The 27,096-nt window shown below is 42.8% G+C and overlaps 1 protein-coding gene and 1 pseudogene across 1 annotated transcript in view; one reads left to right on the top strand and one right to left on the bottom strand.

Moving 5' to 3' along the window:
* Positions 1 to 17,746, top strand: part of SLC35B4 (solute carrier family 35 member B4) — a 31,112-nt gene extending 13,366 nt beyond the window's left edge. Inside the window, exons 6-11 of the mRNA XM_006144993.3 lie at positions 5,479 to 5,560; positions 5,800 to 5,860; positions 8,264 to 8,373; positions 9,960 to 10,035; positions 13,184 to 13,259; positions 14,586 to 17,746. Coding sequence (XP_006145055.1) covers positions 5,479 to 5,560; positions 5,800 to 5,860; positions 8,264 to 8,373; positions 9,960 to 10,035; positions 13,184 to 13,259; positions 14,586 to 14,832 — 652 coding nt within the window. The 3' untranslated portion in view covers positions 14,833 to 17,746. The remainder of the gene's footprint in view (positions 1 to 5,478; positions 5,561 to 5,799; positions 5,861 to 8,263; positions 8,374 to 9,959; positions 10,036 to 13,183; positions 13,260 to 14,585) is intronic.
* LOC102502618 (protein NipSnap homolog 2 pseudogene) lies at positions 913 to 5,338 on the bottom strand (annotated as a pseudogene).
* Positions 17,747 to 27,096: the final 9,350 nt, after the last annotated feature.

Genomic DNA, 27,096 nt, shown 5'->3' with positions numbered 1-27,096 from the left:
TGAGGTCACAAATGATTGTTTACAAAATAAAACCTGCTTTCTTAATGCTACTTTGTCTTGAACAGAAAAATATTACAGATAAACATTATCTGCTATTTGAGGTGTTTATTTCAAAATCACACATGTAGGCTCAAGCCATTTATTTGTTGCCTGTGAACATGGAGACACAATGCACTGTGTGAAGACTGACTTACAGATTAAATGTACCTGAAGACTGACTTACGGATTAAATGTACCTTGTCCACCACTACCAGCTCAGTAATGACATACTGTACTACACTGACAGATTATAAAGAGTGAGTTAAAACATTTCAGGTGTTGGATACACTCATCATTTGATCCTAATTTGAAGTTCTGAAAAACTGCTAGGTGGGACCAGCAGATGGCGTAATGGTTACATCAGTGGACAACCACATAGTGGACCACAGTTTGAGTCCTGAAAAACTTAAAGCTTAAAACTCATACCAGGCACGTGTATGTGCATGCCCAAAATCACACAAGGAGAATGGAGAAGGAGGGATTGCAGTGTGACCATCCCCACTGGGGAGTGATTTCTTGCTTTCTGTCTCTCTGTCTCTCCAGCGAGTTCATGTGGTCTATAGCAAAAATGTCTCTTAAAAAAACAAAAACAAGGGAACCAGCAGTTAGCGTAATGGCTATGTCGCTGGACTCCCACGTAGTCGACCGCGGTTCGCGTCTCGGACCCGGTGGCTTAAATCTCACGCCGGGCGCGTGTGCGTGCGTGCCCAAGATCCCGAGAGGAGAATGGAGGAGAAGGGATTGCGGCGTGACCATCCCCCCTGGGGGGTGATTTCTCGCTTTCTGTCTCTATGTCTCTGTCTGTCTGGCGAGCGCATGCGCCCTATAGCGAAAACCTCTCCAAAAAAAAAAAAAACTGCTAGAGAACAAAATAAAATCTTTATGTCTTCCTGGTACAAGACATTTGTCTAAAAATTGGTGATGATATAAAACAGATTTGCCTTTTATAAAGAAATTGCTCATTTTTTCATGGTTAGATGATTCTAATTTTCACCCAAGTCGCCTTTTCCTGGGAGGTGGAGGAGTGGTTATGTATTGTGAGATCTATTCTGCAAACAGAGGTGTTTCCAAGAGAGCATGGTGGTGATCAGCCCCACTGTAATAGTCGCCATTATTGTGACTATACATTTTAAAGAAACTAGGTCTCTCCTAAGCTATACACAGCAGTTTACATTTCAGTGTTTCTTTTTTACTTGATACACAATTAAAATGAATATATGACAGATATTTGTCACATATACTTATATAGGCACATACAAATTGTCTCGCTTTACTGGAGGGATGAGGTCTTCAGAGGGATCATAGTTCTGGATTCCATTTCTGGAATAAGTGGGACCGTATAATAGACCAGTTCTTCCCAGCCATGTTGATGCCATGCTGCATTCCATATATCTTCCTGGTCTAAAGATCCTTGTACGCCCAAAGATGATGCACCATAGACAGCTGCCCACCCTGAGAAAAATTGTCCAACGGCTTCATTACCGTCCTGCCTGAAAAAAATTGCTTGAGCCCAGGAATTCACCCCATTTAGTATCGGCTCCTGGTCAGAGTAGGTAAGACCTGAGTTCATATGTATTAGGTCCTGACCATGGGACGGGCTCATTCCAAAGGCTAAATTCCAGTAGCAACTGGTTCTTTCTGGAGAGAGACATGTTGTTTCTTGCCTTACGGAATTCTACACTTTCCTGATTTTCTGTGTTTGTTCATGACCTCTGTGAGAGCTGGATAGGCACCTTCAGACCTCCAGAGGTAGACGGCTTGATCTTGTTTGCCACACCACATGCTCCCCGCTGAAGTACAAGGGTAATGTTTATCTTCATTAATCTTGGGCAACACCCTTTGTGAAAGTTTGTCATATGCTTCTGGGCATTTTAGTTTAACCTTGTGAAACTAATTTGTACAGACTGCCTTTTGTCTTTTTGGCCAGAAGATTAGAGTGAGCTTTTATTGGATCAACTTTCCAGACAAGTCAGGATTTTAACCAGCTTTCTTGAGATCTGTTGTCTGAAGAAGTCAATCTCCAGAGCCAGGCAGGAGGCTACAGGGGGCAGCCTACAGTAAAAGGCCAATGGCCTAGGCCACTTCATGGGTGCACAGGGTTCACACTGCCATCTTGCTCTGGTGTCTCAACCCCCAACTTTTTTAAAGTATCTGTGGCTCTGGGACCAGCAGATGGTGTAATGGTTACAAAACTAGACTCCCAAGTAGTTGACCACAGTTCGAGTCCCAGACCTGGCAGCTTGAAACTCATACTGGGCATGTGTGCATGCGTGCCTGAAATCCTGAGAGGAGAGTGGAGAAGGGATTGCAGCATGGCCATCCCCTCTGGGGGGTGATTTCTCACTTTCTGTCTCTCTGTCTCTGTCTCTCTCTGTCTATCCAGTGAGTGCACACACCCTAGGCAAAAATCCTTTAAAAAAAAAAAAGTATTTGTGGCTTATCTTCATTTTGAGCCTCACTGCTCACTCCCAAGGAGGAGTTCGGGAGAGATGGCACTCATGCAGTCTGGAAAATGTCTCAGGCAAAGTTTGCTCTCACTGTTAAGACCCAAGTTGTACATGTGGGTAGCAACATTTCAATGTGTCATTATTCAGCCCCAGTATTAGAACTGTCTCCACCTGCCTGGAGAGTAGGTGTCTAGTGGCCAGTTAGTGGTGCAGGAATAACGCAAGGCAGTGTGGTGGCGGACCACATGCGGAAGTCTCAGGTTCATGTCCTGAGGCCTCCTGTATGTGTGAAGCAGGCACATGCCCATTACCCAGGCCAGGTGAGGCTAGGGGTGGATCATGGCATGGAGATCCCTGTTGGGAGCGCCTTTCACTGTCACTCTTCTCTCACTATCTTTGTCTTTCTCTTTCTCATGGAAGAAATAAGTGAATGAACTTCTTTTTTTTTAAGTGACTGATAATTCAGAATGTGGACACCTAGCATTTTCAATTTTTTTGACGTTTATTTATTTATTTTCCATGAGAGAAAAAGAGAGAAGGACAGGCACCCCAACATTCTCTTTGTCACAGTTTACCCCCCGTCTCAGCTGGCCCAGGTCATGAGCACATGCACGACAGGCACCCCAACATTCTCTATGTCACAGTTTACCCCCCATCTCAGCTGGCCCAGGTCATGAGCACATGCACACGCTGGTATGTTCAAAGATAGTCCCAGGCCCCAAATCCAGGATTTCCTATGTGAGTCTAGTTTTATTACCACTGCATCACCGACCCTTAGAGGTTTTAATTAATAAGAACTGTCTCAAAATAAGGCTGCATGTGCTTAGTAGGTTCCTTATTATGGTCCCTTTATCTCCTGAGGCTTGCATATTACTCAATAAATGCCATTGTAGTTTAGTTCATTCTTCTAGGTTCTCTGCTTTTAAGCATCCATATATTATTGTTCAGGCTTATGTTTGAAGTGATGATTGTGTTTCTTGGTAGCATAGAATTCTCCTTTGGGACAGAACTGTGGTCCTTCCTAACCTTTGACATGGCCCATACAAGGATACAATAGAAAATACTGTGAAAGGGATCCTATCTCTTATTGCCTTAAAGTGTCAGAGGACTTTCTCAAACATCTCAGCTATCCTTCAGAACTTGTTTTGAGTCAGTTATCTTGACCTTATCTACCTACACCTCCTCTTTTCTGTATATGTCACTTATTGTTAGCAAATGTCTCTGAAAAGAGGTTTGAGAGTAAAGGAGGCTGTGTTTCAGAAAAGATTAGCAAACCAGGAAGATGTGGCCTCCTGCCTAAGCCGAGAGCATGTTTTTCCTGGAACAAAGGAGGGAGCTGACCTTCTAGGGGACAAGTTCTCTCCTAGGTTCTCATTTACATCCTCTATGCAAATGAAAGATTGAAGTTTAAGTTCTGATTGGTTGACATAAGTCACAATCCCATTGGTCCAGGACCAAAAGTTCATATTTATGTGTATAAGTGTGTGTGTTTTTCCCTCAGGAGCACAGAATACATGGGTGACTCTAGTCAGCAGACTGCTGGACTTTTTGTAAAATGTAGCCCCAGTTAGCCGCTTAGGATCCTTCCTGAAGAATTCTGCCCATTGGACGTTAATACCATAGAGCAGGAACTGCCCTAAGTTAACTGTCTAACACAGTGAATTAATAACCTGTTACCTCCTTTTAATTATCTTGTGTAGAAATCTCTTCAGTTCATAGTATGCTGCTCATTCCAGCATTTGAAGACCACATTTCTATTTTCCTTAACCATGTCTTTTATATTATCTTTTGACCTGTGTTGTAAACCTCTTCATCTTAATCTTCCCAGACTGGAAAGCTCTGTTATTTTTTATGTCTCTGTCCTACGGTGCCTGCTTTCTTACCCTGCCACCTTCTCTAGTAGTTCTCTTGGCCCTTTTAGTTCCTTTTCTTTATTCCTTTTATGAAGAACTGTCACCAGAACCATACAACTGTATTTGAATAGAAAAGCCCAGAAGGTTTATTCTGAGTTTTATTTCTTTTCATTCTCGCCTGAGGCCCCTTGCTTGATCACCAAGAATCCAAGAGGATGCTAATGACACTGCTGTAGTGAAATGCCATTGTTTTTATGAGTTCTGTAGTGCTATAAATCAAATATTCCTCCTTTTCCCCAACTATGCCAACATTTAAAACATTAAGTCATTCAGACATTTTTTTTTTAAGAGACATTTTTTGCCGTAGGGCTCATGCGCTTGCCAGAGACACAAAGAGAGAGACAAAGAAACAGAAAGCCAGAGATCACCCCCCCAGTGGGGATGGCAATGCCACAGTCCCTTCTCCACTATCCCCTCGAGATTTTGGGCACTCACACACACACAGGCCTGGTGTGAATTTTAAGCCACTGGGTCCGGGACTTGAACTGTAGTCAACACATGGGAGTCCAGCGACATAATCATTACCCCATCTGCTGATCCTTCATTCAGATGGTTAAAAACAAACAAAAACTCTCCCCCAAGAATGGTTGAGCTCCCCCAAGAATGGTTGAATTATTTACTGAATGTTGAATCCTGCTGTTCGTACCCGATACTCATTCTTCCTCTTGTATAGGTGGTGGAGGGGGTGTGTGACCTGGGCTCAGGTGTGGGCTCCTAAAACAGCAACTGCTTTCAACTAAGTCTGGGTCAGGTTTCCATTTGAACTCTTGAGGGCAGAGTGAGACATTACCATTGGTCTGTGTCCGTTTCTGTTTTTGTTTTCTGATGAAACAGTCTGTTGGTCAACAAACTATTGGAAACAGTTTCAAACAACATCAACAATGTCAAGGACAGGTGTCATTTGGAAACCAGTCAGCAACCCGATTCCTTCACGTCCATACTTACATGGGCTCTGCTGGGAAGTGATCCCTTCAGTCTTATTTTTGAGATTCGTACTTTCATATACTGCCTGACTATAAATACAATTGGGAAATTTGTGCCCGTGCTTTTCTCAGGTGTTTTTGTTTTTATCTTTGCAGATACAGTATTTTCAAATATACCTCCATTGCCCTGGTGTCGGTGGGGATATTTATTTGCACTTTCATGTCAGCAAAGCAGGTGGTAAGAATCATTTCACAAATCATTTATATTTGCTGCTTTCTATTGGGGCCCAGTTACCAGGTGCTTATTAATTATAAAATAAATTGAAATGCTTACATAATACAAGGATTCAAATACTTAAAAGAGAAAAGTGAGGGAAAATGATTAAGTATTGATAAAAATGATAAATATTTCCATGTACCTCGGCACCTCGAATATAATTTTCGTCTCTCAACCTCGTATATTTTCTTATTTCCTAGACTTCCCAGTCCAGCTTGAATGAGAATGATGGATTCCAGGCATTTGTATGGTGGTTACTAGGCAAGTGCATAATTACCATAAAGCTAATTGCCTCTGTAGTTGTGTTTGCTGAGTTTTCTCCTAAGGGACACGTTTCTTGTCAAGAAGCTTCAGCTAAACAAATTCTGCCATGGAAGAGAAGGGCACTTGGGATCATAGATCTCTGAATTTTATTATCCAAGAACCAAAAAGAAGAAAATGCCCACATTCATGACAGGGTATTCTACAACATGGGTCCATGGGTCCATGTTGTTCTTGGTTGCCACTGACGACAGAAGTATGCATCTACTTGCCCTTCCATGGCCTCTGTTTCTTATGATCCACCCACCAATCTGAAGGTCCAGTAAAAGAAGAGCACATTGACTCCAGATTTCCAAGATCCATTTCTAAATCATAGATTGATTTTTTTCGGAGACTAGTTGTTCCATATGGCTGTGTTCCCAGACCTCACTGATCATCAGAATATCTTTGTTTTGTTTTTTTTTATTTTTAAATACAAGTATCTTTTTTGTGGAGTTAATCAGATAACTCCTGTAGAGCTTCATTCTCACATTGTATGATACAGAGGTGACGCTCTTTCCAGGTGCTTTCTGTGATGGCAATAACAGATTGATCAAGTAGAGGAGAAATTGCGGTGGAAGGGACCAGCAGTTAGCGTAATGGCTATGTCGTTGGATTCCCATGTAGTTGACTGCGGTTCGCGTCCTGGACCCAGTGGCTTAAAACTCACGCCGGGCCCATGTGCGTGCGTGCCCAAGATCCCAAGAGGAGAATGGAGGAGAAGGGATTGTGGTGTGGCCATCCCCCCTGGGGGGTGATTTTTCTCTTTCTATCTCTCTGTCTGTCTCTGTCTGGGGAGCACACACACCCTATGGCAAAAACCTCTCAAAAAAGAAATTGCAGTGGAAGATTTGTGTTCTTGCTTCTTGGCTTTGAAACTTTATACCTGTAGATTGCTGTTTTTAACATAGGTTTTTTTTTTTTTTTAAGAGGTTTTTGGTTATAGGGCGTATGTGCTCACCTGACAGAGACAGAAAGCGAGAAATCACCCCCCCCCCCCAGGGGGGATGGCCACGCTGCAATTCCTTCTCCTCCATTCTCCTCTCAGGATCTTGGGCACGCATGCACATGCTCCCGGCGTGAGTTTTAAGCCACCAGGTCTGCGACGCGCACCGTGGTCGACTACGTGGGAGTCCAGCAACATAGCCATTACGCTAACTGCTGGTCCCTTTAACATAGTTTTTGATGAAGCCTTTAGAAAAATACTTTGTCCAGTGGGAAAAATTTGCAAAAGACCTGAACATACAATTCATGGGGGGGAAATTAATATCCAGTAATGTTATATTCAGACTCACCAGTCTAGTAATCAAGGAAATGTAAATTGAAACAAAATGCAATACCTTATTTCTGGCCTATCGTATTGACAGGATAATAAATGATTATTTGTATTACTGTGGAAGGTGCCGTAAGATAACCACTTTCATATGGGTATAAACTGACATAGCCTTTCTGGAAAAATATTGTGTATCGAGTTTTTAAGTGTTCATAATGTTTGAATCATTAATTCCTCATAAGAGTTTATTCTAAGGAAATAATCAACATTTTGTTTATAAAGATTTTTATACAAGAATGTACATTGATTTTTAATGAAGTAACTCACATAAGCTAACTATGTTTATATTGTCAGGCATTTAAATATCAGACACTAAATTATACTTTTGAAAAAATTTTAATCAATGACTTGAAGGAAAAGTCCAGGAAAAGATCATGAGAAAAGCAAGATGTAAAATTGTATGTATAATCTCATCCTTAGTATAAAAAATGGATACATAGGTAGAGACGTAGAAACAATGAAGGACTTGATGGTACTAATACTACATGGTTGATTTTTACGTATTTGTTTTTAAATTTTGTTTTAACATTTTGTACCTGTTCTACAATTAGTTTATAGTACTTATAAAATTTAAACAGCCAGCAGATACTCTTTTTTAAATTTTTCTTCTTCTTTTTTTTTTTTTTTGAAAGGTTTTTGCTATAGGGCACATGGGCTCACCAGAAAGACAGAGATAGAGAGATAGAAAGCGAGAAATCAACCCCCAGGGGGGATGGTCACGCCTCAATCCCTTCTCCTCCGTTGTCCTCTCGGGATCTTGGGCACGCATGCACACGTACCCGGCGTGAGTTTAAGCCACTGGGTCTGGGACTCTAACCATAGTCGGCTACATGGGAGTTCAGCGACATAGCCATTACGCTAACTGCTGGTCCCAATTTTTATTATTATTCTTTTTTTAAAACTTTTTAATTATTATTTTTTAAAAGACATTCGACTACTATACATCATTTGACTTGTAACAGTAGATACTCTTTTTAAAAATCTTGAAATAAACAAACGCACAGATCTTTAACCTGACGTTTGTTTTTTAGGTATTGGGGCACTGACTTTTGCTCTCCTGATGTCAGCCAGAATGGGTATATTCCAAGAGACCCTATATAAACAATTTGGGAAGCACTCCAAGGAGGCTTTGTTTTATAATGTAAGCAACTTCCTGGACCCGGGAAAGATGAAAATTCCCGAGTTGTGATATGTTATCTCAAGTTAAGTATGTCATCCTTCTGTTGTAGTTGAAGAATCAGTTTTTTTTTTTAAACAATATTAGTAAATGGCTTTGAGACCCAAAGACTAAAGTACATTTGATAGGATGCTAATGTGCATTCTGACCACAGTTCTCTACATGTGATGACCACAGATAGTCAGTGTGAGTAAAGCATGTCCATGAGCCCCATAGAACAAGGAACCCTAACCTGCAGTGTTCTTGTGGGTGAAATCAGGTTAAAACCAATATAGAAACCTGGAAAGGAAATGTAAGTTCTAAAAGTAACATATCTGGGCAGGGGGTGGGAGGGATGTGTACAACAGGCAGCTGTAGGAGTTTGGGGAAGATGGTTGTCTGCAGAGTAAGTCTCCCAGGCAGACTCTGTTTGACAGAGAGCTTCATTAGTTATACATACTTGAACCTCTGTGATCCACTCCCTGCACCTTGGTTTTTCCTCCTCCCTCTTTCCTCTTGAGATATGCCAGAGCCTAACCACTCAAGGTCAAGGTGAAATAGTTGTCTCGTGCTGTTACCTGGGGCATCCTTTCACTGCCAAGTTTTTTTTAGGAGAGGTTTTTGCTATAGGGCGCGTGCGCTCGCCAGACAGACAGAGAGAGACATAGAGACAGAAAGCAAGAAATCACCCCCCAGGGGGGATGGTCACGCCGTAATCCCTTCTCCTCCATTCTCCTCTCGGGATCTTGGGCACGCACGCACACATGCCCGGCATGAGTTTTTAAGCCACCGGGTCCGGGACGCGAACCGCGGTCAACTATGTGGGAGTCCAGCGACATAGCCATTAGGCTAACTGCTGGTTCCCATTCACTGCCAACTTTTTGTACTGAAGTCACCAACAAGCAATTCGATATTTAATTTGAGCTAGAATACAAGGCTAGGAATCTTGCTTAGTTAAACATTTTATTTGGTTTACATCTCCTGTTTAGAACAATGCGTGGCACATAGTAACAGCTCAATAAATGGTAGCCGGGATTCGTGATTGCTATTCTGGTGGTGGTGGGCTGTTGTTCTCAGGCACCTTGATCTTTGTTTACCTGTTGTTTCCTCTTCTTCTCCAGCCTTTTTATATTGTCGTTATTTCCTTTTTCCCTGACCTCATATTATCTTCAAATACCTTTTCCCACTGATTTCCAAAAATTCCTGAAATTTGACTCTGCATTCCTTAGGATTTTTAAATCCCTATGGTGGCTTAACATTTTCTAAAAATAGCATATACAACAAATGTTTTAGAGCAGAATGACTATGTGTGAAATTTCCCCATTCCCTTTGGTTGAGGAAAGGATACGGTCCCATTGCTTGCTTTGTCTCTAAAAGGGCAAGAAGCACACTTCTGGAGTTGTTATCTTGTCATAACATCAAGTGGTCAGAAGCCCTGAATGCATTTAATAATAAATGTAACTTGCTTTTCTGTATATTGCTTGTCAAACTTGATACAACTTCCAGTCAGTGTGAAGCTACTGAGTCTATATTGTTGCCATTAAATTTGTGTGATCTATTTCTCTCCTTAGCATGCCCTTCCACTTCCTGGTTTCATCTTCTTGGCTTCTGATATTTATGACCATGCAGTTCTATTCAATAAGTCTGGTAAGTTTGGCGTTATACAGAAGAATGATCTGACAGCACCTGAGGAAGAGTCTCAGTTTTACAGTAGGCTCGACCATAGCTTCTTTCGTGGTCTTGTCCAAATCATCCATCCCTCTCAAAACCATCCCCATTTCTCCTTCCAGGAATGTGGTACTGGCATGGGCGTGGTGGCGCCCGCCCTATGGCAGGAATGTGGTACTGGTGAGCAGTCGTTGCCCCAGCAAAAGCTTTCACAGGCCCTTCTCAATTATTTGCAAATGTATTACGAGGATATCTGCAAATTTTGGACATTGTGCATTTGCATTTATTTGAATGTGGAGTATTTGACTCTTTGATTAGAATGCAAACCAATAGCACCAGCATGCTCAGGAGGTCTCAGCTACCCTGTCTGTGTGAGGTGGAGATACTCACAGATCTTGCTGCCTTGAGCAGAGCAAGAGGGAAGCGCTGGCCACTGGGCTTGTCTCCTGGTTATAGGTTAGACAGGAAGCAGGAATAAGCAAAATTAGTTCAAGTGTCCACAGTGTAAGTTAGCTATTACTTTTGTTTTATTTTGTTCTGTTTTTTAGGTTTTTGCTGTAGGACACATGTGCTTGCTGGAGAGAGACATAGAGAGGGAAAGCGAGGAATACTCCCCTTCCCCCGGGAAATTTTTGAAATGGCTTTCCCTTTCCCCTTTTGGACCTAAACTAAATGACATGACTACTTAACACCTTAGCTCGAGATTGTTAGTTAACTTGAAAGAAATCACTTATGTGATCAAATTATCTGCTAATCGAGTATTACACAGACAAATAAGAGCACTAGGAACAAACACTTTTAAAATCAGAGCTCTCTGTGTATACAGCAAGATCGGAAGTGCATTTTATAGAGCGGCAGGGTGCTCGGTAGGACATTTACTCGCTCTGTGGCATGAGTTGTGAAGTTATGGCTGCTGTCTACGTTTGCAGCGTCCCCTCTCCCATTTGGAAGAAAAACCATGAGGAAGATAGTGTGTAAGAAAGTTTGGAAGGCTCTGAGTTTCTCAGAAAATCATTAATTACTAGTGCAGCAGCTTCTAAGACCTCAGAGTTCCCCATATAACAAAGGGTTGTTGAAATCAAAGTTATTAAATTCCACGGGATTAATTTAGTTACTAGAATGCTGCTTCTAATAGTCACAAAGTGGGTATTTATGATAAAATGTCTTTAGAATCCACTTTCAGCTTCTTCAGAATCATCTTCAAATTAAGCAGATACTTTTCATCTCTTGCTTGTCTTGAGGTTGGGTGTCTGAGATCCTTGAATTTTCCAAGAGAGCTGAATATTCATCTGAATATTTTTTTACCTCCTTTTTTGGTCAGTTTTCAAATTTTAAAAAGTCAGTTTATTTATGCCAGTTTTTTCCAGACAGACATTGTTTGTTTACATATATTCCTATGTAGTTATAATACTTGTATAAATATAATTTTGTATTTTTCACACTTTTTCTGAATTTCTTCATGCAAGGATATAATCTTTCTAATTTGGGGGTGGGTTTAAATAATTTATTTTATTATTTATTTATTTATTTTTAAGTTTGCTATAGGGCAAATGTGCTCATAGAGAGAGAGAGAAAGTAAGAAAGTGAACCACTGGGTCTGGGACTCAGACCACAGTCAGCCATGTGGGATTCCAGTGCCTTAACCACCAGGCCACTTACTGACCCCTCTAGCTTTTTTTTTTTTTTTCGAGGTTTTTGCCGTGTGCTTGCCAGAGAGACAGAGATAGAAAGCGAGAAATCAACCCCTGGGGGTGTGGCCACGCCACAATCCCTTCTCCTCCATTCTTTCGGTATCTTGGGCATGCACGCACACGCGCCCAGCGTGAGTTTAAGCCACCGGGTCTGGGACTCGAACTGCAGTCGACTACATGGGAGTCCAGCGACATAGCCATTACACTAACTGCTGGTCCTTAGTTTTTGTTTTTATCAAATATATAATCCCTTATCTATCTAAAGTACCTTTCTTTTAAAATTTTCTCCAGAGAGCACGTGCACTCACCAGAGAGAAGAAGACAGGGAAGAGGGAAAATGAGAAAGCACATCCCATGGGGAAAAGCCACGCTGTAGTCCCTTCTTTATTTTTCCTTTCTGTCAGGACTCTGGGCACTCACATACACATTCCTGGTGTGTTTTCTCAAGCCACTGGTCTGGAACTTGAATCATGCAGTTGGCCATGTGGGATCCAGCCACCTTAACACACCAGGAGATGGCCCTAAAGTACTTTTGCTTATATAACCATGGCTCTGTCATAGAATATTTACATTGAGAATGAAGTTTTCTTTACTGCAAACAGTATTTTTCTCTCTTTTGCATTATCTAGGATTGCTGAAATTAACTTTACACCAATGTATACTGCCACCCACTGAATGACTGCCAGTTCTACTACCACCTTGCCAGAATAGGATATTATTTATAAATTTCGAATTGCTAATTTAGTAGATATGAAACAGTACAGGCCCAGCCATGGTAGCACATGGATAGTGCCAGGTACTGCCGAATGGCAGCCTAGTTCAGTTTCTAGCCTGGTCGGCACACGCCTATGGTCCTAGCTATTTGGGAGGCTGAGGCCAGTGTATGGAGACACAGTAAGACTGTCTAAAACACCACATACAGACACACACACACACACACACACACACACACACACACACACAAGTAAAAATTAAACAGTGGCACAATCTCATTTGATCTGAAATTCATTAATTACTGGTAGAACTGAGCGCATTTCTAAATGGCGTCTAGTTACACTGTCTTTTCTCTTGTTTTAATTTTCGGTTAGGGCAGAACATTTTGAACTTCTCTGCTTCACAGTCTTTCTTTGTAAAGTGGGGTTTTATTCAGGTAAATGGTAACGAGTTTATTTAAAAATTTTTTTTTTTAATTACTACTTGTTTTGGCGACTGTTGCATCACCTATAGACTGCAATTGAGACAGGTGAAGGGATGAATGGTCCAATCATATATGTAAGGGAAATAGCATTGCTATTCCTGTTATATCCAATCTATGTTACCCTGTTCAAAGACAAATAGTTTAGCTGTCAATAAGTATGTACAGTTATTATATGTCAATGTAATTATAAGATATCATTTAAAAGGTGATATGATGATATCTTTCTTTATCTTTGCAGAATTTTATCAAGTTCCAGTCATTGGTGTGACAATGCCCATCATGTGGTTCTACCTCCTCATGAACGTGATCACGCAGTATCCTTCGGACTCCTTTGTTATATATATGTCTTCTCCGTGTTATTTTGGCATGGCATTCTTATTACTTCCTTTCGCCAGTGCTGTGACATGAGCTTGGTTTGTGCCTTGATTTATTCTGCAGTAAATAGGGGACAAAGAGACCTACTCAGGGAGTTCCTTTGTAGAGGGCAGAAGAGATGTTAGTGGTACCATAGGTCAGTAAGTCCCAGGGCAGTGGGGAGAGATGCTTAGGGTAGAAGTATAGGGCCACTGACTTATTAAAAACCACCATATGGGACCAGCAAGTGGCATGGTGGTTAAGGTGCTGGAATCCCACATGGCTGACTGCTGTTCAAGTCTCAGACCCAGTGACTTGAAGTTCATGCTCGGAGAATGTGCGTGCTCAAGGTTCCAGGAGGAGAATAGAGGAGAAGGGATTGTGGCATGGCCATTCCCCCGGAGGGTGATTTCTCACTGTCCCTCTCTCTGTCTCTCTCCAGCGAGCTCAGCCACCATATTGAGGGGAAAAAGTTTGACATGAATGACGTGTAATTTTGGCATGGGGTTTTCCAGTATCCTAGGATATTTCCAGTGGTCATGACCATAACCTGCCACAATATTCTGAAAGAAATTTCAAGTTAATCAGGACTTAATTTTAATAGTTATTTTGAATGACCTTAAGTTTATTATTGACGTCTTTAAAATAGTGAAACAGAGATTGGCCTCATTCCTCTGCAGTTGCCTGATACAGATTTGCCATGCAGAGTTCTGTTTTAGAGGGCGAACTGGAGACAGGATCAGTAAAGGTTGAACAGGATCACCCTTAGAGATGACCCTCTTTGTAAACTGTGACAACAGTCCACAATAAGAATGATGGCTTAGTGCCTAAGGTGCTGGACTCCCACATGGCCAACCTCGTTCAAGTCCCGGACCTGGCAACTTAAAAATCATGCTGGGTATGTGTGCATGCAGGCCCAAAATTCCAAGAGGAGAATGGAGGAGACGGGACTGTGGTGTGGCCATCCTCCTGGGAGTGGTGATTTTTCACTCTTCTTCTCACTGTTTGTATCTCTCTAGCAAGCACAGGCACCCTATGGGAAAACCTTAAAAAGAAAAAAAAGGAATAATGAGAGGCTTTTAGGAAGTTTTGAATTGGGATCTCTAAATGGAATGGCATTTCAGGAATTCTGCAGGATGTTCTACCAAGGAGTAGTCTTGGAGTAGCCCCCAGACCTCTGAGTTTTCTTAGAACGTGTACGTTTAAGCAGAAAACTGTGCCAGGAGGTTCTCCATTGATCCCCCAAGTGTGGTCCACAGAGAAATACCTTAACGCCACTCCTCCAGGTATGTGTGCATTCGGGGTGTGTTCATCCTCACCACAGAGTGCGCCTCCCTCACCGTCACCCTGGTCGTGACGCTGCGCAAGTTCGTGAGCCTCATCTTTTCCATCTTGTACTTCCAGAATCCGTTCACCCTGTGGCACTGGCTGGGCACTGTGTTTGTCTTCATTGGGACTGTAATGTACACAGAGGTGTGGAACAATCTGGGGACCACAAAGAGTCAGCCTCAGCAGGACAGCAAGAAAAACTGAGGTCTGCCTGGGACAGATGGACCCGGGTCTGGGGGATCCAGTGAAGGTCTGGCTTCCCTTTCTCGGCTGCTAACGCAGAATGATCCCCAGTATCGAGCCAAACATGCACCAGAGAACCGTCAGAAGGAGAGGCCTTCTCAGATTTCTCACGGGTATATAGATCAACATTTGTAGACTCTGAATAGAAATCCCTGAACCCTAAACTAGGAAAAAGAGCAGTGCTGTACTATTAAACAGCCTGTCCATTTGTTATTTCTATTTTGTTTACCGAAATATTCAGTACTCGACTTGTTTATTGAATTGAGTCTCCGGAGCTCCTGGTTTAGCGTCCATAGTGTAGGGCAAGATTATGCCTCTGGTCACTGTTCTGATCATTTTCTCCTGTAACAGTCTTTATCCTGGGGCCTCATCTCTTTTCCCTCCTGTCACCTTACCGATCCCTAGCAGCATTTTTTTCTTTTTCACTCAGTCAGATGCTCCAGGAGCCATCATGCACAGGAACATCTGAGTAGCCAAGTGAACCGAGACGTGGGGGCGGGCTTCCTCCAGCCCGTTGGGAAAGAAGCAGGTGGCCCGGTGAGCTGAGCCCTGGTGATACTTGAGCAGGACTGGTAGAACTCCCTTTCCTGCGATTTGCTTTTTTCTACCCCCATGCAAAAGTCAGCGGCTACTCTCCTCTTTTGCCTTTGGTCCTTAGACTAATCCCACAAGGTCAGGAAGAACGGAAAGTTGTGTGTGCAGTAGATTCCCTCAGCTTGTCCATGACGCCCACTGGCCAAGAGCAGGGTGGCCTAGAAGCCCCTGGCCCTGTTTAATACCCTGAGAGCCACAGCTTCCCTCGTAGGCCCAGCCAGGCACTCACACAGTTGGTCCTGAATGGGAGTTCAAGCTTCAAGAGGCTCCACCACTCAGCTCTGCCAGCCTGCAGCTCTCAGATGCCTGTCCAGCCAAGTGGATGAGTAGACTAAGAAATAGAATGGGTGTGGGCATGGTGTAGAAGACAGGGCAAATCACAACTCCAAGTGAGAGTAATACTCCTTTTCTCCGGTCAGGTATCTTGATGATTACTGCAGGGAGAGAATATATGTGGTGTAATTATATGTGGGAACATGCCTCTTTTTGCTAATCATTTCAGAGGTCTGGTTTTCCTCTCATGGGATAATTTTGAGAAAGAAAAACGCTGTCAGCTAGCATGTGTTTATGTGTGTGTCCTCATGTCTCATGTAGCGTGTGTGCGATCGAAGAACATGTGAGTCTGGTCTTTTCCTTTTTTCACTTCGCCACCGACCTTCAGTAAACTCAGTGGAACACACTCTTCCGTAAGCAGGTGGACTTCCTCATCACTTCCCTTTTTGCATATAGACAAAGGTCTTTCATCGTTTGCGGGACTGCGCAGATGGTGTTCGTGAACTGAGACGTGGCTCTCTGTGTCTCCCAGCCTGCTCCACAGCGTGGCATGTTTACTCCAGGGGCTGGAGCTGATTTCTGATGGGTCTGAGCAGTGACAGTGCAGATACATGTCCTAGAGCCTCAGCTTCACTTGAGGAAGTCATTTAAGCTGCCTCAGCTTTTTTTCTTGCTTAAAATATGGATACGGTCTGTCCACCTAAGTCACCAGGTCTACAGACCCATTCATTGTTCTAGACATTGACAACTTTCAAGCGCCAGTAATGGTCTATTCTAAAAGATGCTAAATTAGATTTGATTCCATTCACGGAGTCAAAAGCTGTTTGCTTTGAAATATGTGGAGTTCCTCAGACTGATGGTGCTATAAATACCCTCTTAAAAAGGAAAACAATAAAAGCTACTTTTTCTCAACACTTACTAGAAGAACCTATCCCTTGGGGATATTTGATTGGCACATATCTGGAATCTCTGGGTGACTCTTTAATAGGATATAACCTTACGTAACAGTATCACCCTGTTGACAGGAGATATTATCGTTTTCAGTTATTTGAAACTTGTTGAGGTACTCAGACAGCATTTTACTGGGCCCATTCGGTTTTAGATTCTGATTTTAGAGTGTGTCTCAGTGCGAGTACCTTTGCCAGTCTTACTTCTAGGAGGATATGTAGGGATGGAGCATAGATTAGATCACACTTACAATAGACGAGCACAGGCAGGTACGGAATGCCTAGAATGCCTGTGAATTGGCTATTCTCTAGTAGTTAGATATAAGGAAATACTTGTTAAAACTTTTAAAAGCTAAAATTAAAAAGAGAAATGATTCCCTTTGGTTAACTGATTTTTCAATCCAGGCCAAAAATTTTTTCAAATTCTTTTTTTTTTAAAAGAATTATTTTATTTTATTTATTATCATCATTATTGTTTGTTTTGTTTGACCAGAGAGAGAGAAGGGGAAAGTAGGAAAGCAAACCTCCAGGTCTGGGATTCGAACCTTGGTTGGCCATGTGAGAGTCCAGCGCCTTAACCACCACACCACCCGCCAGTCCCAGTTTTTCAACTCTTATTAAAGGAAAAGGATCTGTTTTGTAAGAGGACCAGAGTCCTAGCAGACTAGAGGAGAAAAATCTCTAATTGTTTCTCTTTCTCTGGATCAAGACCATGTGATTTTGTGCTTCATAGAGAATGCAGTTTGTTTACAAAAGGGTTTGGTATTTAAGACATCCAAAACTATGCCAGAGAAAAATTGAAATAGGAAAAGAACACTGGGCAAAAAGTGTGTGTGTGTGTGTGTGTGTGTGTGTGTGTGTCTGTGCACACCTCTCCTCGTTTCAGCTTGGCTAGGAGAAGGAGAAGATGAGGAGTATTTGTATTATGGTCATTTAGTGTCTACATAGCCTTCGTTAAAATTCTTTTGTCACATTACAAATGCTGTCCTTTTCATTTTAATTAGTCCTTTTATTTTCGGTCCTTTGTTTTCTTTTTCATCCAGCTAAGACAACTGTTAATACACTTGGTAAATTTATATTAAGTTCTAAAATATTTTGACACAATCCAAATAGTAGTGTGTTTGTTTGATTTTATTTATTTTTTTTCCCCTCCTTCTTGCCCAGTTAACTAAAAATAAAATGCTCTGGAGTATTGGAGTTTGGGCAGAGCTTCATGCAGAGGAAAACCGTGACAGTGAAGTCGCTCTGTACCACATGCGACAAACGTCTTCTTGTCTTCTGGGAAGATCGAGCATGTGATTTTTTTTTTTTTTTTTTTGGAGAGGTTTTTTTGGTATAGGGTGCGTGCGCTCGCTAGAGTGACAGAGACAGAAAGACAGAAAGCGAGAAATCACCCCCCAAGGGTCATGGCCACGCTGCAATCCCTTCTCCTCCATTCTCTTCTTGGGATCTTGGGCGCGCACGCACATGTGCCCGGCATGAGTTTAAGCCACCTGGTCCAGGACTCAAACTGCGGTCGAATATATGGGAGTCCAGCAACATAGCCATTACGCTAACTGCTGGTCCCGAGCACGTGATATTTTGGAAGGATTCTAGAAAACACCTGTGGTCATTTCTTGAGCACCTTGCCTCTCTCCTGCCCGCTGTGAATCTCCATTCACTTGTAGTATTCTCTACTGAGAAAAACCCATGATCTCACCTCTGTTTATGCCTCTATTCTTTGGGGCCTCTGGATGTGTCGTGGGGCTTTACCGGGTATTTACACCCTGCGTACGCATTTCATTATACATTCGTACGACGATGGCTATTAGGGGGCTTGCGTCTATAAGGGTGAGACTATCTGGCAGTGGTGTGAACATATGTGTCAGTGAGTGTGAACATGAAGGGTTAGTTTAGAAATGTTTGTATGTTGGATTACAGCCCAAGGTGGGGGGTAAGAATCCTTACCACCATGCCTTTCTGTGTTTGGAAAACAGTAGTTTTTATATTTTGCTTTATATATTACTCTGTGTCTAGTTGGTTTCACACAACAGCACCAGATACCTGTGGAGAGGGAAGTGAAAAACATTAGATCAGGAATAATTACAAACCAGTGAATTATCTCTGGGCCGATGGACACGTTCGTCAGCGGACAGATTGGCACGGGCCTGAGCAGATACACAAATACATACGGAGAATTACACCATCGACATCTGAAATCAAGATCCTACATTGATTGTAGCTTTCTCTCTTCAGCTTGTGACATATAGAATTAGGAGTAATTCAGCCTTTGTTAGGGAGCCCAAGTATTTTGGTCTCAGTAGCTCTCTCCTGAAAAATGTGCTCGAATCCTATGTGTGGCAGTTCATTCTTAGATTGAAAGAACTGTCAAGATAGAGAAAATGTATTCATTATTATTATTGGCTGATGTGATATTTGAAAACGAGTCTACACATATTTGTAAGGAAAAGAACGAGTCTTTGGAATACGTCCACCACGTATCAAGATGGTCAGGAGACCAAGTCCCTCCTGGCTTTGTGGTATGTTCTTTTTCCAGCACCTTCCTCACAGTAGACATTCCAGGGCTGGAGGGGCTGGGGATCATGTCTTCATTTCTGTGTCTCCAGCCCCGGCATAGACACTATGAGTCGTGTTACATGAATAAATGAATGTTTGCCGAGATCTCTTCTTCCCTCAAGTTTTTGAGAAACCATCTCATGGTTTCTATCTGATACCTGTTCCCAGACTTTATCAGCTGGTTAGCAAAAAAAAAAAGGGGGGGGGAAACATCCCCAAGATTCCATGCAAGAGAAAGAATGGAGGGATACAAGAGGGGGACACGCAGCAGGGATCGCTGTCAGTGTGTAGCCGGCCACCGGACGTCTTGCGCGCTCTGTTGCCTGGTGGTAGGACGAAGCGCATTGGAGATTACTCAGCACCTTACATAGTTGATGCTTGAGGAGAAGTGCAAGGAGATACCTATCGGGGCATCAGAGATTCTGAAACAGTTTTCAAGTAGTTAGCCTGGTGGCAACACACGCTTATATCCTCGTAGCTGGTGTAGTTGGCATCCGCTGGTGCCTGGAGATCATCGTCTATTCGCCCATTCCCAGGGTCATACAGACACCTCTCCAGACGGTTACCTACCTAAACTACTAACCATTTTTACCCAAGCCCCTCCAATGGAATCAAGCGAGGCAGACTGCAAAAGAACCAGAGATGAGTGAAAAAGGAAACTTGATCTACATGTAGACCAAGGGCCTTTAAAAAAAAAAAAGTCGTAATAATTCCTTTGGCACACTGAATTATTCGTATCTTTTGAGATGTAAAGAAGACGACTGTGAACCACAGAGAGTAGTGGAGTAGGGCGGTTATTCCCCAGCGTGATAAAAAATGTCTTTGTGTATCACTCGTAATCACAAATCATTTCTGTGCTTGTTTCTTTCATTCCAAAGAATGGCTCCATCCTCCAAAAAAAAAGTAGGATTTCCTCCAAGTTAGGTGGGGGAGAGAAATGGGGATTTTATTTATCCAGCCTCTGAGCTCTGCATTCAGTGTTATGTGTTAGGAACAAAGATAGGGGTGGAGGCAGAAAGCAGTAGGGTCTGCAGAAGAGCCAAAGACATTAGTGAGCATTCAGGTTTTGAGCTGTGTAAATATCACACCGCGGCTTCCAGCCTTGGAAGTTATTTGAGCAGAGACTTAAGGAAGAATGGGAGATTTTATGAATAAAATGTTCTTGCCAAATGGAATGTCTTGCCCGTTCTTTCTTACAAGGAGCTATTTTTTACCTTCTGAAACAACTCGTCAGACATCTGGGTTTTATCTTGAATTGTACAATCATTGTTTCTTAATAAAAGTGCTACATTTCCTGCAGGTGTTTCCAATCATCATTACCTTTCAGTGCTCACGTGCCATTTCAAAGGCTCTCCTCCGGTTTGTACCTTGTGTGGTGGGGGTGGAATATTTTCCTACAGACAGTTGTCAGCGACCTGCCACCCTAGTGCCTAGCAGCTGGATCAATAAGCCACCTCTCAGGCAACAGGTCTGTTCTGCTTCAGAAACGTAAAGGGGGTCTGCTCACTTTGGGTCTTTTTTTTTTTTTTTTTTTTTTGGAGAGATTTTTGCTATAGGGCGCGCGTGCTCACCAGAAAAACACAGACAGACAGAGAGAGAGAAAGAGAAATCATCCCCCCAGGGGAGATGGCCATGCCACAGTCCCTTCTCCGTTCTCCTCTTGGGATCCTGGGCACACATGCACACACTCCTGGCATGAGTTTAAGCCACCGGGTCCGGGGCTTGAACTGCGGTCTACTACTTGGGAGTTCGGTGACATAGCCATTACACTAACTGCTGGTCCCCCTACTTTGGGAGGTCTTAGAGGTTTGCGGCAATATGTTTCTGTAGAAAAATCTCTCGGAAACTCTGCCTTAATAGAAATGTGTTGTCTTTTGTGATGCTACAATGGCCAGCTCTCTTTTTAGCATGTTGCTTTTCTTCAACATTTTTTGAAAAATAAACTTCAACAGAAAAGCAACTTTCAAAGTTGTTTACCCTACAGAGTCTATTTTTAATTCTTATGCAATAGGAACATGAAAAGGAAGAAACGTAGTTTGCACTAAATATAGTGTAATTAAAATTCATCTTCTAAACAAATGGCCTCACACTTTTATCAGAACAGGACTGAGTGTTCTTACATCGCCCTGAGCCTGTAACTGCAAGCTCAGCTGGTCACCTTGCTTTGGAATCTCCTACACTCAAGTCTACCAAGTCATGCAAGGCCTAGGGTATAGGATAGGGCATAGTTATTTCATAATGGAAATATTATGAACTGAAAGCCTGAAAAATGATAATTCTTTGAAAGACTAGAACTGGAGTTGTACTATTTCCTATACTAGCTTTGCCATAGGGCATGTGCACTCTCCAGAGAGAGAGAAGGAAGGTGAGAAATTACCACCCAGGGGTATGGCCACAATGCAATCCTGTCTCCTCTATCCTCCTACTGGGATTTTGGAGCACACATGCACACACACCCAAAGTTATTTATCCAACTGCCAGGTCCAGGACTTGAACCATGATCAGCCTTGTGGGAGTCCAGCACCTGAACCATCATGCCAGCATGATCGTTTAGTTTAACTCTTTCACACATTGTATCATCTCATCACAGAACTCTGATTCTGGGGCCAGTAGCAAAACACACGGCCAAGGCAGTGATGCCTTGGCCTGAGACCCTTCGTTGGCAAGGGCTGTGAGCACAGAGGGGGTGTCAGCAAAGACCCACTGTCTTTGTCCCCATCTTATATTCAGCAATCAAGGAGCTATCAGGAATTAGTACAAATGGGACCAGCAGTTGGTGTAATGACTGTCACTGGACTCCCATGTAGTCGACCACAGTTCGAGTCCTGGACCTGGTGGCTTAAACTCACGCCGGGCACATGTGCATGTGTGCCCAAGATCTCGAGAGGAGAATGGAGAAGGGATTGCAGCGTGACCATCCCCCCTGGGGGGTGATTTCTCGCTTCTGTGTCTCTGTCTGTCTCTGTCTGTCTGGCGAGCACATGTGCCCTATAGCAAAAACCTCTCAAAAAAAAAAAAAAGAGAAAAATGAGTACAAATGAATGAAGTGTGTGTTCATGTCAAAAATTCTCTAAAAGCAAACACAAGCACATCTGGCTGTGCAGGTATTTATTAACAGTCACAGCTTTTCAGTGATGTCCTTTATCTCCAAATTAATAAAATCATCTCATTAAAATTAAGTAATGTTGGGACCAGCAGTTAGCGTAATGGCTATGTCGCTGGACTCCCATGTAGTTGACCGTGGTTTGCCTCCCGGACCTGGTGGCTTAAAGCTCACGCCGGGCACATGTGCGTGCGTGCCCAAGATCCCGAGAGGAGAATGGAGGAGAAGGGATTGCAGCGTGGTCATCCCCCCTGGAGAGTGATTTCTCGCTTTCTATCTCTCTGTCTCTCTGTCTGGTGAGCACACGTACCCTATAGCAAAAACCTCTCAAAAAAAAAAGTACTAAAAGAATTTTTTTAAAAAAAGAAAATTAAGTAATGTTAATGTCTGATTGTTTCTTAATCAGCGCTTCACGAATTTAGCGCATGGCTCCATTATTACTTGTGAATCCATGATACCAGTGCATTCTAAGGCTAAATGAGCCTATAATTCTGATTACTGAATTGTACTATTTCCTATACTAGCTTTGAATGAAGCTTACTATGTGACCACATCCCTTTTGTGAAGACCATGCATCTGTATCAATTTCTCCAAATCTTCAGCATTGTTAAAATAACAGTTTCATTTCTGCAATTAAATGGAGTGACACAGTGATACCAGTAAACACATATTTACCATGTGTGAGGTGCTCTGATACTAACTGATGTAATTGCTAGGACAAGTCATTGATACAAGAAAATTACTTTCATTTTACAGATAGGAAAACCGAGGTACAGAGGGGCTACCTAACTTGCCTCATTCATGCATATTGGAGCTGGATTTGGAATCAATATTGATCCCAGAATCTATATTCTTTTTTTTTTTTTTAATTTTTAGGTTTTTACCATAGGAGCTTGTGAGCTTGCCAGAGACAGAAGGCAGAAAGAGACACTGAGTGGCCAGCAGATAGCATAGTGGTTATGTCACTGGACTCCCACATAGTCGACCATGGTTTGAGTCCCAAACCCAGTGGCTAGAAAATCACACTGGATGCGTGTGCGTGCGCATGCACGTGTGTGTCCAAGATCCTGGGAGGAGTGGAGGAGAAGGACTGTGGCATGGCCACGGCCACTACCGCCCCCAGGTGATTTCTTACTCTACCTCTCATTGTCTCTCTCTGGTGAGTGCATACACCTTGAGGCAAAAACCTCTCAAAAAGAAAGAAAAGAAAGAGACAGTGAGAGGGAAAATGAGAAAGAAGTCCCCAGGGGGGATGGATACAGTGCAAATCTTTCTCCTCTATTCTTCTCTCAGGATTCTGAGCACACGTGCACACATGCCTGGCATGATTTTCATGTTGCCAAGTCTGGAACTCAAACTATAGTCAACCATGTGGGAGTCCAACACCTTAACCACTAAGCCACCTGCTGACCCCCAGAATCAATCTCTCTCTCTCTCTCTCTCTCTCTCTCTATATATATATATATATATATATATATATATACACATTTTTAAGAGATTTTTGCTATAGGGTGTGTGTGCTCACCAGAGAGACAGAAATGTCTCAGTCCCTTCTCCTCCATTCTCCTCTTGGGATTTTGGGCACGCACACACACGTGCCCAACATGAGTGTCAAGCTGCTGGGTCCAGGACTCAAACCATGGTTAGCCATGTGGGGAGCCCAGCGACATAACTATTATGCCATCTGCTGGTCCCAGAATCTACTGCACTAGGTCACTGTTCAAATCTCGGCAATGGTACTGTACAATCTTTCTTTATCCTATATCTTCCTGTTTAGTGTTTGTTTGTTTGTTTGTTTTGGAGGTTTTTGCCTTAGGATGCTTGCATTTAGGTGGGTGGGGCAGGGGAGGGACAGAGACAGTGAGAGGGAAAGTGAGAAATCTTCTCCCAAGGGGGATAGTCACACTGCAATCCCTTCTCCTCCACTCTCCTCCCGGGATCTTGGGCACAACCACACGCGCGTGCGCACGGTGTGATTTTCAAGCCACCAGGTTTGGGACTCGAACCACAGTAGGCCATGTGAGAGTCCAGTGATGTAACCGCTATGTCATCTGCTGTCCTGCTGTCCCCATCGTGGAGATCTTAATATGCTGAATAGCAATGAGAAGCTTTGAATACACTTTCTTACTGTGAATATGTCTGGATTCACATTGTGTTTCTCCTTCAAGACTTAATAATCTTTCTGTTCTGTGGTAAAAGCAAGAGGAAGCGAAAATAAAATCCAGGAAGTTAGTAGCAAAACAGGACTCTGAAACAATTCTGGTTCTTAAATCTCTTAAATCAGAATATGCCTCCTTTTTGTTTCTGAAGCACATCTGAAAGTTGACTAACTCGCAACAGTATCACATATGCAACATAGAAACGGAGGTCATTGTCACAAAGCTTCTATCAGCCATTTGCTTAAGAAGCTGTAATTTACAGAATGCTTGATGTATGTGTTAATCATTCTTTTAGTTTCTCCAAGATCTGTCCCAGAAAGTGCTTAAATTATGTTATCTCATTTCCCTGGATAAATGCCATCCCTGAATTATACATTGATAATAAACTTTCAACTGTTATACAAGGATCATTACAAGAGCTTTCACTTTCAATGATTCAGTATCTTTGGCACAAATGAAATTTAATGCATTACCCATTATCTACTGGATTGCCTAATATCCCCCATTCAAACAAGAATCAATGCTAAAATATTTCAAATTTTAGTTGCAGACAACATTTGTCTCTGCAGATGTGTTTGCATTTGTAATTCTGTCAGGAAATGAAAACTCTCGCTCCTTTCATATAAATTTTACCAGGATTGTGTTTAACCACATGTAGTAGAAACCCCAAACTTCAGTCACTTAACCTAATGGTTTATTTTTCACAGGAGGTAGGCAGATTGGGGCTGGCTCAGCCACTCAGGGAAGTCATCGAGGAAAACAAGAGGAAGTTGCTATAGAATGGCGCATCTGCAGGAGCCCATACCCATGCCAGAGAAGCGATTGCGGGGCTTCTATTTTATGTCTGCTTTCCAAATTTCACGAGTACCTGTCATGAAAGGAATCTGTCCCAGACACTGTTAGTAAAGATTATGGGAAATGCAGCTTCTAAAAGGTCAAGCCCTTTTGCTAGCGGGGAGAAAGTAAAGGGGAAAGAGGGATGGATTGCCAGCAGGCCAGGCCACACAGCCCTCCCGTATGGCTGGACTACGGGACGGTAATATGTAACTTCCAGACAGAGCAACGCAACATGTGCTGCCTCATGTGCTGTGACCAGCACTCACGCAAATGAGCATGCCCTCATTCTTTCCCCATATGGAAACCCAAAGTCCCTATGTCACCACACCCAGCTCTAGCTCAGCTGAGTTCCCCTTTGATATCCTGTAACCTAAAGCCAAATGTTAGATGTTACCAGACATCTTACATAAAACAGAATGCTCATAATAAAATCAATTTGCTAATGTTAATACCCTAATGATGGTCCTAACAGTACAAGCAGTAATGGATGCAGCTGTTCTCATTTTAGCAACTGTTCATGAGGCTGTCGTTGATGTTTACAGCATTCTTACACCAGTCTTTTTTGGGGGAGACATTTTTGCTGTAGGGCGCATGCGCTCGCTGGAGAGACAGAGAAATATGGAGAGAGAGAAAGTGAGAAATCATTCCCCAGGGGTGATGGCCATACCACAATCCCTTCTCCTCCATTCTCTTCTCAGGATTTGTGCACACATATGCCTGGCATGAGTTTCAAGCCGCTAGGTCCGGGACCTGAACGGCAGGTGGGCCTCGGGGAGTCCGGCACCTTAACCACTTTGCCACTTACTGGCCTTCTTACTCCGCTCTTTATTCTCGGTTCTCTTTGCCCTTTTCCAGCTCCTCAGTTGATCCTGGGCTTCACCTTGTGGGATGACCTAGGCCTGTAATCCTGAAGAATCTGATCCTGCTTCTGCCTGTGTTGGTGGTGGAGGTGTCACTGAGTTTTTACTGTGGACAGGTAAGTACTCAGAAAAGTACCCAGGGAACACCTTGAGTTTCAAATACCCCTTATCTTCATAAAGTGGCAGAAACTGTTTCCCTTTGATAACCAGTTCAATTCCCCCAGCCAGGACAGTAATCCCCTCCTTTGCCTATTGCTTCAGTGGCACAAGAAAGCCCATGTGACCAGCTGGCAGCCTCAACTCCCTCCTCAACGGAAACCTTCCTTGTATTCATTGTATTCTTCCCTTGGGAACTGAAACTTTTAGACCAACACTTCAAGTTGTGGAAACAAGTTTTGCAGGTGGGTTATTAGGGGTAATAACAAGAAGCTACTCCAATTCTACCTCCTTTTTGGGGGCCCATTATTTTCTAGCTGTGTGCAATAAGACCCGTATCAGTTGTGGGTCAAGTATAAACTGGATCTTGTAGAACTCAGGTTTTCACGGCTCTTACAATCAGCCTTCACTAAGACTAACCCAGGTAAACCAGAAGGTGTCAACTCACCTAGATCCTTTTTCTCTGGCTGCCACACAAGCAATGAGGCCTCAGGTGTTTGTAACTAGTTGGAAACAATTTAAGCGGCATGAAGACTCTTGGTCTCGCTTAATCTGTTGCGATGTCTTCCTGAACATGGCTTCAACACATGCAAATAGAACACACGTACACTTGCAGTATGTCTGCTGTGAATCCTGAAATCGACATGTTTCTCTTTTTTCAGAGGGCCCATTTTGAATGTGTTAAATCTAGGAAGAAAAATGTCATCAAAAGGAGAAAAACAGGTGGGGAAGAAAGAGCT

Source organism: Tupaia chinensis, unplaced genomic scaffold (genome assembly GCF_000334495.1).
Source record: "Tupaia chinensis unplaced genomic scaffold, TupChi_1.0 Scaffold000140_1, whole genome shotgun sequence".
NCBI classification, from domain to species: domain Eukaryota; kingdom Metazoa; phylum Chordata; class Mammalia; order Scandentia; family Tupaiidae; genus Tupaia; species Tupaia belangeri.
This window is presented reverse-complemented; position numbering and strand designations above follow the sequence as displayed.